This window comes from Salvelinus sp. IW2-2015, linkage group LG15 (genome assembly GCF_002910315.2).
Source record: "Salvelinus sp. IW2-2015 linkage group LG15, ASM291031v2, whole genome shotgun sequence".
Taxonomy (NCBI): domain Eukaryota; kingdom Metazoa; phylum Chordata; class Actinopteri; order Salmoniformes; family Salmonidae; genus Salvelinus; species Salvelinus sp. IW2-2015.
In genome coordinates, this window is record NC_036855.1 from 2,308,934 (window position 1) to 2,322,901 (window position 13,968).

The 13,968-nt window shown below is 39.9% G+C and overlaps 1 protein-coding gene across 1 annotated transcript in view; it reads right to left on the reverse strand.

Moving 5' to 3' along the window:
• unc5ca (unc-5 netrin receptor Ca) overlaps positions 1–13,968 on the reverse strand; it is a 160,252-nt gene that overhangs the window by 55,612 nt on the left and 90,672 nt on the right. The window contains 2 exon segments of the mRNA XM_024147511.2: positions 407–598; positions 11,843–11,899. Of these exon segments, the coding sequence (XP_024003279.2) occupies positions 407–598; positions 11,843–11,899 (249 nt within the window).

Consider the following 13,968-nt stretch of genomic DNA (forward strand, 5'->3'; position numbering starts at 1 on the left):
ATCTATACCATGTCATTTCTTAGTAAATATGGGTAATCTATACCATGTAATTTCTTAGTAAATATGGGTAATCTTTACCATTTAATTTCTTAGTAAATATGGGTAATCTATACCATGTAATTTCTTAGTTAGTATGGGTATTCTATACCATGTAAWTTCTTAGTAAGTATGGGTAATCTATATATCATGAAATAAAGTGTAACCAGAAAGACATCCCAAACTGAACCATTATCTGAAGATGCAACGATAAGAGCACAGCTAGAAATAGCCTGGTTACCAGACCTGTTTGTGCTATCTTTCCACTACTGGCATATGACAAGGAGTGGCAAGGACTGGAATGATGGCACAAACAGGTCTGGTACACAGGCTAAGCTAGGACCTAGTCACCGCCCCACATCCTACTCACCTGAGCGCGCCGTCTTTATATTGACCGACTGGAAGCCTCCGTTGAGGGCTGATGAGTCGATGATGTCAGAGTCAAAGTCCCGGTGGGTTTTCCGGTAGACGAAGAGCGCCACGATGACGGAGATGACCAGACACATTATGACAGCGATGACGATGCCTACGTAGAGCGCCATGTTTTCTGTGCTGGGGGCCGCTGTGACAGAGACACAGAGAGAGTGGGACACAGTGAGAACCTGGGGAGGTTTAAATTAAACCTGATTCCTACTACAAGGCTGAACTAGGGCTGTCTTGGTCGACTGAGAGTAATCTGTTCGATCAACCAATCGATTGGTTGAAATATTATAACATGCATTTCTCCATATATAGACACACTTTATGTGTTTGAATTAAATCAAATATATGTAGGATACTTTGCCTGATGCTTTAAGCACTGCAATTAAAAATGAAGACACACAAATTACTAAAGAGGGGGCCATAGATCAATATAGTCTAATCAGGAGAAAAAAACCTGTTCCCTACCCGACCCTCTGCTGATGCCTGCTGCTGATGGCTTCCACACATTCTGCCGAGTTGCCCGTAATAAGTAATAGGCTAGCGGTCGGCRACCTTTTCCATTCGGAGTGCCAAGTTATCCTACCATTTCTACTGATCTGCATGCCAGTTATGATCTTCATATGCTTTTTTCGTGGAACAGTTTAATTTCATTCATAATAAAGTCTTCATATCTCAAAATCAATGTCATGTGATTAATCAAAAGAATATCTAAATTAAAATGATACAAATCTAAAAGTAATAAAAACATTGCAGCCCACAGTTAGAAAACATCTTGATAAAAATAAATATCCTGTAAATCACGTTGGCTCTGCATGGCCTGTCTGCAAGGCATTTGAGACAACGTATCAACTATTAGCTCTACTCTATTTGCTCAAGGGATAACATGTAATCAGCTAGGCCTTTTTCATTTCCACCTGATCAGAGAATGAAATTTCTTCCCCCGTTCACGCTGAGTGGTTATCGAAAGGGAGAGAGCTGGAAAGATTTTTCCAATAGGMTACGTTGAGGAACTATTGTCATTCTCAGTGGATGTAAAAACATACTTATTTGACTTGGTTTTTGAGGTGAAGAAAAAAATGATTTTGAGAAGCTCCACAGAGATGGTGAGTTACGACAATCAGAAACAGTATCAGATCCCGAAATGGGAACATTTATAGGCCTACATTTGCACACAGGCCAGGTAGACTAGTCCTGGTTCTATGTGTAATCAGGTGCGTGTACTTACTCARGAATGACAGGAGCTTTCAAACAAAAGACAATTAATAAACTGACAACTTGTAAATGGAATTAAATAGTGTATCCTAGGTTGTGCACTGTGCAAACAACRTGTCCACTCCTACAATGACAACGGTAAGACTGTAATAATATATTGAATGCATTAACAGAAATTACCATAACCATACAAACATTGTAGATTAGAAATTATAGTAATTAACAGTAAATGTGATACTGGTGTGTCATCCCCAAGGCCTTCACAATGGATTAGTCCACTCAGACAGGTGTATTGTGTTGCATAATTTTGTAAAAATATATTTGCCACTGCTCGACTAAAAAGATCTCAGTCGACCTACAGCCTTTCGACCAATCAATCGACCAGTCGACGAAATGGGGTCAGCCCTGGGCTGAACCGAACGTACTGTGCTGGCTTGGACATGATCTGTTCACAGTGTCTTTTCCAATACGGTTCCAGCCACTGTGGTGGATGGATTGCGTAACAGGCAGCACAGTACAGCTCGGTTCAGCTCGGATTGTCTCAGCAGTGTGAAAATGTTATTAGAATTTGCAGTATTTCATTTCTCGCAATGGAGATTTCACTGTAGGCAAACATGACTGGGCAGGTCAGCGCCAGCATTACAGACAGGAAGCCAAAGTCAACAGGAAAGGATTTATTTCAAACTGTTAGAATAGATTAGCAACAGTTGCTAATTTGAATAAACATACACAAACACCTATCACACGAGACACACTCCTTTATTTAATGAGGCTATGAATGATTTCACGAGAACCATGACATCTTTCCTTAATTTCACCAAAATATTTGCAACAGCACTAGGCTTCATTCAAAACAAATCTCCCTCCTCTCCCAGTCTTCATGAGAGATTACTGGTAGTTTGGTTCATCAGGCTGACCCCCAGTCTTCATGGAGGAGATTACTGGGTAGTTTGGTTCATCAGGCTGACCCCCAGTCTTCATGGAGGTGATTACTGGGTAGTTTGGTTCATCAGGCTGACCCCCAGTCTTCATGGAGGAGTTTACTGGGTAGTTTGGTTAATCAGGCTGACCCCCAGTCTTCATGGAGGAGATTACTGGGTAGTTTGGTTCATCAGGCTGACCCCCAGTCTTCATGGAGGACATTACTGGTAGTTTGGTTCATCAGGATGACCCCCAGTCTTCATGGAGGAGATACTGGGTAGTTTGGTTCATCAGGCTGACCCCCAGTCTTCATGGAGGACATTACTGGGTAGTTTGGTTCATCAGGATGACCCCCAGTCTTCATGAGGAGTTTACTGGGTAGTTTGGTTAATCAGGCTGACCCCCAGTCTGACCCCCAGTCTTCGCTTTAAGTTATTGATGGATGATGATGATGATGATGATGATGTTTTGGCAATGTGAAGATATGAATTCCAGAGTATGGTACCTCTGTATATGTTAGAGAATTGACTATTTGAGGTGCAGCAGTGGGGAGGGTGAAGGTTATCGTAATGTCTTGTATGTTGAACAGATGGATTTMAGAATTAACCTGGAATAATCCATTGAAGGGTTTAGGTAAACTGTCTCGGCGGTATGAGTATTTGTAGATGAAAGTGCATAATTGCCAAACATTAATGTGGTAAAGAGACAAGATATTGAGTTTCTTAAACAAAGGTGCAGATGGAGCCAGGTAATTAGAGGGAGGTGACTTGTTTTGCAAATGTTTTTTGTATGATGAGTAATTTGTGTAGGTAGGAGGCATATGTACTGGCCAAGCAAATAATACAGTAACTAATATATGTGTGAATTAAGCTATACTATCGAGATAGGAAGCAAGCCTGATCTTCTTTCTGATGATACCAACAGATATCATCACTGTACTGCAGACAAATTGAACATGATCTTTACGGATAACTCTTCATCAAATAGAACTTGTTYCATTTCATTCMCACCAATTAAGATTCTGGCCATTTTTTTTGTATACAATATTTCTTATTATTACTATTGATTAGAATGAATTTACATTTAAAGATCATTTGTTTATCTAGAACCATTGAGAAGATTTGGCAATGCCTGAGTTGGCTTCTTTAATTTGTGAATAAAAAGTGTGAAAATCTAATTGGTATCATCAGCAAAGAGAACGGAAAGTACGGTAGAAGACCCAGCAGCAAGGCCATAGATATATATTAAAAATAGCAAAGGTCCAATTATCGAACCGTGTGGCACTCCACAGGATATCTTAGCTCTGGTAGATGCACAGCCGTTTGCATAAACACATTGTTCTCTATCATAAACATAACTATATAACCAATTATATGTATAATCATGAAAACCGTAATAATACAAATTAGAAAGTAATATTTAATGATCAAAGGCTTTGGATAAATCTAAGAAGATGCCAAAGGAGTATTCATTGTTGTCCAGGGCTGTAAAGATGTTATCCACAAGTTGCAAAAGAGCCATATCTATGAAGTAGTTTTTTACGGAATCCATACCTTTTTTGTAGTACAGATATTGGCCAATAATCTGTAAAAGATATTGGATCCCCATATTTATAAAGTGAGATAACTTTAGCCATTTTTTTTTTTTTTTGGAACAGTACCAGTGTCACGCCCTGACCTAAGAGAGCTTTTTATGTCTCTATTTTGGTTTGGTCAGGGTGTGATTTGGGCGTGATTACAGAGAGGAACCCACATTCACAAAAAAATGAAATGAACATGAAATAACACCAGGATCACTATAGGTCTTATTTCCAACAATACATTGATATGGGATAGTTGTACATGTATTTTTCTCAGTCAACTGTTGATTGATGATCTTACAAGTTGACTTTATATTATTTAATGATTCTTGGAATTTGTTAGTATTTTGGGGAATATCCAAAGTAGGTGAGTAAATTTGTTCTTATRCTTTTTGTAATTTGTAGAATTCAGGATAGAGGGATTTGTGAGACTTTTTATACTACTTGAGACCGGTTATAAACCAAGGCTTCCAGAACCCTTATGTTGCTCTCTTACACGATTTAACTAAGGGAAAGCGGTGGTGACATACAGAATTGAAATATGTATTAAAAAAAGAGTAAGCAGACATGTACCCTACTCCTCCCACTCTTGATGTTCTACAGCGGTGAACAGCATTATACAGAGACATTTCATAAAGCGTGGTTGTCTCTTCAGTCAACCAYGTTTCTGAAATGGCAACAATGGAACATTCATGACTAAGAGAAGACAGATAATGAACAAGTTTTTTTTTTTTTTTTTWGGAAGACTGCGAACGTTCAAATTAAAAAGTAGAAAATAAGCTTGTCTTGGAATTAATTAGATAAACAATTGAACAACCTGTATAGCAGTTTAACATTATAGTAATCACAAGTGATACTCGTCTCTGGTCAATTTCAGGAAACTTGAATCTGGATCAACAATCATTATATGTATTGTTCACTTCATGAATTCATGAATATCTCACGGGTTGAAGACCATGTTACCAGGGTTGATTTCCTGCCTAACTAAGAGAGATACAGAGTGGGAATCATCCGGAGAGTGGAACAGAAACATAGAAGTGTATGCCTCACAKGTCCAATACAACCACACATTTGTGTTAGTTATATCAATAGGGGGGCACTTCCTGTGCAATGCACATTGACACAGTCCACGTAACACCACTGAAGACTTCAGAGAGTTATGACATTTAGAGCAATGTGTGTTTTTGGTCACCAGGTTAGGTGAAACACATGAACAAAGTAGAGTAAATGTGTGTGTGTGTGAAATCAGTGGACTATAGCTGAGTCACTTGCCATAGGCCTACGAGAGGGGGGTGAACGACCAGCTGATCATACTTCAGCTATGCGATGTTGCCTTTCTTTCGTTCTTCAATTAGTTGTGGCAGCAGTTCCTTTCTTTTGAGGCAAACCTTTTTGGAGAAGTCTTCATTGATGAAGATTTTGATTCTCTTCATGCACTTGGCTCTCCTGAAAATCTCCTCCTCGTCTTTGAACCTGAGCAGTTTCACCACTATAGAGCTGGGCCGTCCATCAGGGAAGAAAGTGCCATTCCTATTCACCCTCTCCATCTCAATGAGTTTAGGATCCAGTTTGAGTTGATCTGCCAGGAGTTTCTTGGCCTTGACTTCTGTGTCATGCCGAGTTTTGTCTTTACATCCTCAATTCCATCCATTAAAATGTTATTGTGTCTCGATTGGTTTTCGATCTACGCTCCTTTGGAAGAGTGTATGTTAAAGGGTTGTTTGGAAGATAAATCCTCAGACATGGTTTTGTTTGGAAGATAAATCCTCAGACATGGTTTTGAATGAGGTCTGGCTGGTGACATTCCCACCCTTCAGCTCCTCCACCTCCGACTTCGTAACAAACTGTGTTTAAATCATCAAGCCTTTTGTTCCTCTTCTGCATTGAGCTTGTTGTGAACTAAAATGAGTTCGCGAACACAACCCACACCCCACCTCCTGAAATGAAGTGCCGCCAGTGAAACGGCAAACACGCACAGGAAACAGACTTGATCACACATGCACCACTACTATAAATAGAGAGAAGGCGGAGGACTTACTCACTGTATGTATCCTGGCTGAACTTGACTAAACGAGCAGGAAATCACCAACTCGCAAGTTACTCCTAGCAGTATGCAGGGCAGTAAACCAAAAACACTGGTCAAAGATGCTTGGGAGAGACAGTGGTAGGAGCATTTGCTTACCCACCGAACGAGCACTGTGAACTTCTACTCATAGATGGTACAATGATTCGCTACTCTATTCAGTGTTTGTTCTCTCACATAAACTGAAACAGAGCTAACAGTGTAGAATTTTAGCAACCAGAAAATGACAGGTCAATTTCTACATTGGCCACTTGACCCAATTTCCACTAGATAACACAGCCACAAACTCAAAACAGCTTTCCCATTTTGACAACAGATAGCCGCTCCTGCTGGAGAAGTCAAGAGGTGAATATCACAGCCAATCACAACACTGCGGGATAAGTAATACTGTAAAACACTATCGTTCCACTATTACTGCAGATATATTATGGACATTTTCTGAAATTACAATACAAAATGAATCCTATGTGTAGCACCTTTAATAGGCCTGAAAATGTCCAAAAGTGACATTTTCATACACAAGTTTTATATCAAACCGAGGCAGACACATAAAGTTTTTTATAGATAGGTTGACCGAGCTGCTAAATGGGTGGCTAAAAGGCTTCAAAGSACTCAGCGGAGAACATGACCAGAATACATGGCTGAGCATCAAGGAGGAAACACATGTCTAGTCCAAGCGACATTTCAAACATGTTTAGTTATGCCACTTGCCTCTTCATCTATGGCGTTTTCAGCAAGGCTAGATTTTGTCTGCAGTTATTAGTATGAAGAAAGGGAACAAGAAACACTCAGTCATAAAGTCAAATCTGTCATACAGGCAGGATTTCATCACAATATTGACAATAACCCAGATCATAGATCTTAAAATTGGGGTCACTGATAACCTCCAGTCACTAGAGGGAGATATAAAGGGTCACTGATAACCTCCAGTCACTAGAGGGAGATATAAACCACATTTTGTTCCCGCTGGATCTTGGGTCAGTTTTGTATTTCACCCACTAATGGCTAAGATACGGTTTGGGGAAGCTGATCCTAGATCTATACCTAGGGGAAACTTCACCCCAGAGCCCTGGAACCATTATGGAAACTAGACACCGTTAAGATCTCACCTGAATAGGAAGAAGGGCAGAGAGACACTAACTCTACCTCCTATCATGTTACAGATGATATTTGACATATTAACTATATATTAACTATATAGCTACTACTTAGTCTGTTCAATTCTTAATCTCAGTGTCAACAATAGTTCCTAGTTGAGTGTACATACACTATATATCAGTGGTTCTCAACTGGTTTTAGCTCGTTACCCAAATTGAACCAGGTTGTCTGACTCGTGACCCAATTTTCGCATCGCAAAAATTAATTGCCAAAATACAACCTGTAAAACTATTTTTAATACTATATTGACAGTAAATGTAGCAATTATATGACACGTACTATACCATATGCTGTTGAGATAGCCTGGGCTATATTCCCTACATATACTATATTAATGTTGAGATAGCCTGGCTATATTTACCTAAATATACTATATAATGTTGTGATAGCCTGGGCTATATTCCCTACATATACTATATAATGTTGAATAGCCTGGGTATATTCCCTACATATTCTATATAATGTTGAGATAGCCTGGGCTATATTCCTACATATACTATATAATGTTGAGATAGCCTGGGCTATATTCCCTACATATACTATATAATGTTGAGATAGCCTGGGCTATATTCCTCATATACTATATAATGTTGAGATAGCCTGGGCTATATTCCCTACATATACTATATAATGTTGAGATAGCCTGGGCTATATTACCTAAATATACTATATAAGTTTGTGATAGCCTGGGCTATATTCCCTACATATACTATATAATGTTAGATAGCCTGGGCTATATTCCCTACATATTCTATATAATGTTGAGATAGCCTGGGCTATATTCCCTACAATACTATATAATGTTGAGATAGCCGGGCTATATTACCTACATATACTATATAATGTTGAGATAGCCTGGGCTATATTCCCTACATATACTATATAATGTTGAGATAGCCTGGGCTATATTCCCTCATATACTATATAATGTTGAGATAGCCTGGGCTATATTCCCTACATATACTATATAATGTTGAGATAGCCTGGGCTATATTCCCTACATATCTATATAATGTTGAGTAGCCTGGGCTATATTCCTACATATACTATATAATGTTGAGATAGCCTGGGCTATATTCCTACATATACTATATAATGTTGAGATAGCCTGGGCTATATTCCCTGCACTCGTTCCTTTATCTCTGGTGTCAGAATTGTTGACTTGTTTAAAGTCATTATTTCTCCCTCTACTACAGCCTCTGCACCAGGCAGAAATATCTGACCCCCCCAACAGCCTTCACTGTCCTGCTATACTTCCCCTAGGTACARATCTAGCATCAGCTTCCCCTCCCGCAATCCTAACCTTAACYATCAGTGGGGAGATACTAAACTGTCCTCCATCCTACAGCAACTGTCCTATACTGTCAAAACCATGAATGTCTCCTAGACCTGATCACATGTGACGTGTCAACAATAGTCCACTGGGTTCTCCTCTAAATTGGATCTGGATTAAACATCTATCTTCTCTCAATCACACATTTTCCATTGTTGCCCTTTTCAGAAACATGGTTGACTGACGAGACAGTCCAGTAGACAAACGAAATCCCACTGACTGGGTTGATCAATCATGTGTGAGGGGGACGCTCCATCTTCAACGTTTGTTCTTTCTGACAGTCGCTGGGAGCTAGATCCACCACACACAAACACACGTCAGGCTGCATGCAGGGTGGAGGGACGGAAACACTGATTGATCCCATCGACCAAGCCTTGCCTCTAATTAAGACACTATGCAGATGGCTTACGCACAGCCAGTGGGGCTGAGGGTAACAAGGTCTGATTACCTGGCAACCTCTGCTGCCCCTGAAGGTAGCACGTACACGCCACGGAAACAACGGCTCTGGGTCTCAATCCCTCCTCTATTGATTACTGGACTTTTCTTTCTGTCCCGCTAGGCAGATTGAGACAAGGGAGGCTAACGCAGCTAGCTGCGAGTACCTGATCTGCATCCAGACTAGCTCTGAAGTGGACGTAGGTAGCTACACAAACTGGAGGGAGAGAGAGTGCTGGCTTCTGTCAGGGTAATCCCCATTGGCTAATCCCAGCATTGATACCAGAGGTGAAGCAAATACTTTCATGTGGGTCACTGAATAATGAGGAGTGAATTTGTATGACTTGGAAGGCACCAGCACACCCCTAGCAAGATCTATCTCCCATCTCTGACACCTCTAGCAACATCTAGCTCAAAGCTCTGACACCCCTAGCAACATCTAGCTCACATCTCTGACACCGCTAGAAACATCTAGCTCCCATCTCTGACACCCCTAGCAACATCTAGCTCAAAGCTCTGACACCCCTAGCAACATCTAGCTCACATCTCTGACACCCCTAGCAACATCTAGCTCCCATCTCTGACACCCCTAGCAACATCTAGCTCACATCTCTGACACCTCTAGCAACATCTAGCTCAAAGCTCTGACACCCCTAGCAACATCTAGCTCACATCTCTGACACTCCTAGCAACATCTATCTCCCATCTCTGACACCTCTAGCAACATCTAGGTCCTATCTGACACCCCTGGCAAATCTAGCTCCTAACACCCTTGCCAACATTTGTCTCCTTTCGTATGTTTACTACTGTGAGTATGACATCCTGTATATATAATTTCTACATTTGAGTCATTTTTGACATTCTCACAATCAGTGCATTCAACTAAGGTAGGTCAGACAATCACATCACAGTAATTGGCAATACAACTGTTGTCAAAAGAGAAGCATATTTCTGCAAAGATAAATGAAGAAAATATTGCTAATCTCTTCTGAAAAATGAATTTCCTTTAAAGCTGGTTTAGTGAAAAGCTAGCTAAATGAGTGTATCTAGTTGACACTGTAGCCTAGGTCTTAATGGGTTACTGAATTAATAGTGAGGGGACGCATCCTTGACTTTATTAAATACTGACTACTATACTGTTACTGTATTACTGTACATGTTACTGTTATTACTGTAGCATGTTACTGTACATGTTACTTGTATTACTGTACTGTTACTGTATACTGTACATGGTACTGTATACTGTCATGTATGTATTACTGTACATGTATGTTTACTGTACATGTATGACTGTTACTATTACTGTACATGTTACTGTACATGTACTGTTCTGTAACATGTTCTGTATTACTGCACAGTTACCTATATGGTAGGTATCACTGTACATGTTACTGTATTACTGAACATGTTACTGTATTACTGAACATGTTACTGTGCCATCGTACATGTTACTGTATTACTGTACATGTTACTGTAATGTTACTGTAGTACTGTACATGTTACTGTATTTACTGTATGTACTGTATTACTGTACATGTACTGTAATGTTACTGTATTACTGTACATGTTACTGTATTACGGTACATTTACTGTATATGTTACTGTATTACTGTACATGTTTACCGTACTGTTTACTGTATTACTGTACATGTTCACATGTTACTGTATTACTGTACATGTTACTGTATTACTGTACATGTTAGAGAGATGCTACTGTATTACTGTACATGTTACTGTACATGCTACTATTATTCAGCTACTATGTACGTGTTAATGAACACTATGCTACTGTAATTACTGGTACATGTTACTGTATTACTGTACATTTTACTTTATTACTGTACTGTTACTGCCATGTTACTGTACATGTTTACTGTATTACTGTACACAGTTAATGAAGATGCTACTGTATTACTGTACAACTGTAATGTTGTACATGTTATATAAAATGAGTAATTCGAACTTAAAAACTGTTTGACTTTATACTATTATATATATTATACTATGTATTATGTTATATACAATGTGACTTATATTTCCTTCATGACACAAATACCTAAATAACCTATAGTGGGACTGCTAGAATAAAGATGGTCTGGAACATCTCATCCTATAGTACAATGCTCTCCCACATCCCATCCACCTCCCTACAGTTATTTCACATATATCTCCCCGCTTTGATGATAAAACTAGGAGCCACAAAACGCCAAAATCAGGATGTTTAACTTAGATTAATAGATGTCTTTGAACATGAAAAGAAAATGAGAACAAATTATCTGGCAATGAAATCCTGAGAATTATTATTATGTTTAATATATACGCTCATAGCTCAAGGAGTGAGAGAGATAGAGTCCTAGAGTAAAACTCTCTCACACATCAAGATGAGGAGGCTGTAATAGCACAGAGAGACTGGGACCTCTCTGACACTAGAGACCAGTATACTGGGGCTGAGTGGAGAAGGAGACACTAGAGACCACTATAGTGGAGCTGACTGGAGGAGGAGGCACTAGGAGAATCATCAAGGAGGGGAACACTGTAACCTTAAGGAATAGGTGGTATGGCATGACATAGGGGGGAAAACTCAAGAGGACACAAATCAATCAACAAAATAAGAGAGGGGGGGGAAAGGGGGAAGGGAAAACAAAAAAAGACACCAACTCACATGAAAATCCCAAATCACTGTCGGCATTAGGCTCAGTGGACAGCTGATATAATGAACCTTGAGGGGGAGAAAAGGGGAGGGAGGGCACGGTGAAATCAACATCAAACCAAATGGAACAAAACTAAAGAGCAACAAAAAATAAGAAAATCTAAATGGTCACCTGTCACTGAAAATGTAAACATATACACTACCTTTCAAAAGTTTGGGGTCACCTAGAAATTATCTTGTTTTTCTAAGAAGAGCAAATTTGTTGTCCATTAAAATAACATCAAATTGATCAGAAATACAGTGTAGACATTGTTAATGGTGTAAATGACTATTGTAGCTGGAAACGGCAGATGGAATAGCTACATAGGCTTTATGGAATAGCTACATAGGCTTACAGAGGCCCATTATCAGCAACCATCACTCCTGTGTTCCAATGGCACGTTAGCTAATCCAAGTTTATAATTTCAAAAGGCTAATTAATCATTAGAAAACATAATTGCAAAAGGGTTAGCACAGCTGAAAACTGTTGTTCTGATTAAAGAAGCAATAAAACTGGCCTTCTTTAGACTATTTGAGTATCTGGAGCGTCAGCATTTGTGGGTTCGATTACAGGCTCAAAATGGCCAGAAACAAAGCACTTTCATCTGAAACTCGTCAGTCTATTCTTGTTCTGAGAAATGACGGCTATTCCATGCGAGAAATTGCCAAGAAACTGAAGATCTTGTACAACGCTGTGTACTACTCCCTTCACAGAACAGCGCGAACTGGCTCTAACCAGAATAGAAAGAGGAGTGGGAGGCCCCGGTGCACAACTGAGCAAGAGGACAAGTACATTAGTGTCTAGTTTGAGAAACAGACGCCTCTTAAAGTCCTAAACTGGCAACTTCATTAAATAGTACCCGCAAACACCAGTCTCAACGTCAACAGTGAAGAGGCGACACCGGGATGCTAGCCATCTAGGCAGAGTTGCAAAGAAAAAGCCATATCTCAGACTGGCCAATACAAATAAAAGATTAAGATGGACAAAAGAACACAGACACTGGACAGAGAAACTCTGCCTAGAAGGCCAGCATCCCGGAGTCGCCTMTTAACTGTTGACATTGAGACAGGTGTTTTGCGGGTACTATTTAATGAAGCTGCCAGTTGARGACTTGTGGGGCATCTGTTTCTCAAACTAGGCACTCTTGCTCAGTTGTGCACCCGGGCCTCCCACTCCTCTTTCTATTCTGTTCCCAACCCTTAATGTGACAATACACTTTCAAATCAAAGTTTGTTCTTGTCCCATTGCGCACTAGCGACTCCTGTGGCGGGCCGGGCGCAATGCACGCTGACACGGTCCCCAGGTGTACAGTGTTTCCTCCGACACATTGGTGCGGCTGGCTTCCAGGTTAAGCGGGCATTGTGGTAAGAAGCAGTGAGGCTTGGCCGGGTTGTGTTTCGGAGGATGCACGAATTTCGACCTTCGCCTCTCCCGAGTCCGTACGGAAGTTGACGCGAAGAGACAAGACTGTAACTACCAATTGGATACCACGAAATTGGGGATAGTAATAAAAAATCATACATTTTGATGGTGCTTTTCCATTGATTTGAGATTGAGGCTTATAGCTGTGGGACGTTGTGTCATCTTGACACTACTCTGCTTATGTGTCACTTTTATTTSTTATTCGTAYATTTTTCGGTATTTGTATTTTTTTTAACTGCATTGGTGGTTAGGGCTTGTAAGTAAGCATTTCACTGTTGTATTCAGCGCATGTGACAAATTACATTTGATTTGATTTTGATCTGATGTTATACAAACAGACCTTACGGACACACGGTACATTGACTTGACTGTACAGGATGTTATGAAGTGATCACATGCACACATCACAATACAATCACACTGTAGACAGACAATGATGATGATATTGAACTTGATGCGGAAAACAAGTATAATAACAGGTTGCCTATTCTAAAAAAACAACACGAGAAGAAGATGAAAGACAGTGTAAGGTGTCCATAGTAGGACAGCCTCAATCTCAGCAGGACTAATATGGACACCGTAACATTGAAATAAAAAAGGGGAAAGGAGTTTATAACAACTAGACATAAACCAATGAGAAATAGAGGGACTGAAGTCAGAGAGGGAAAATACAGGA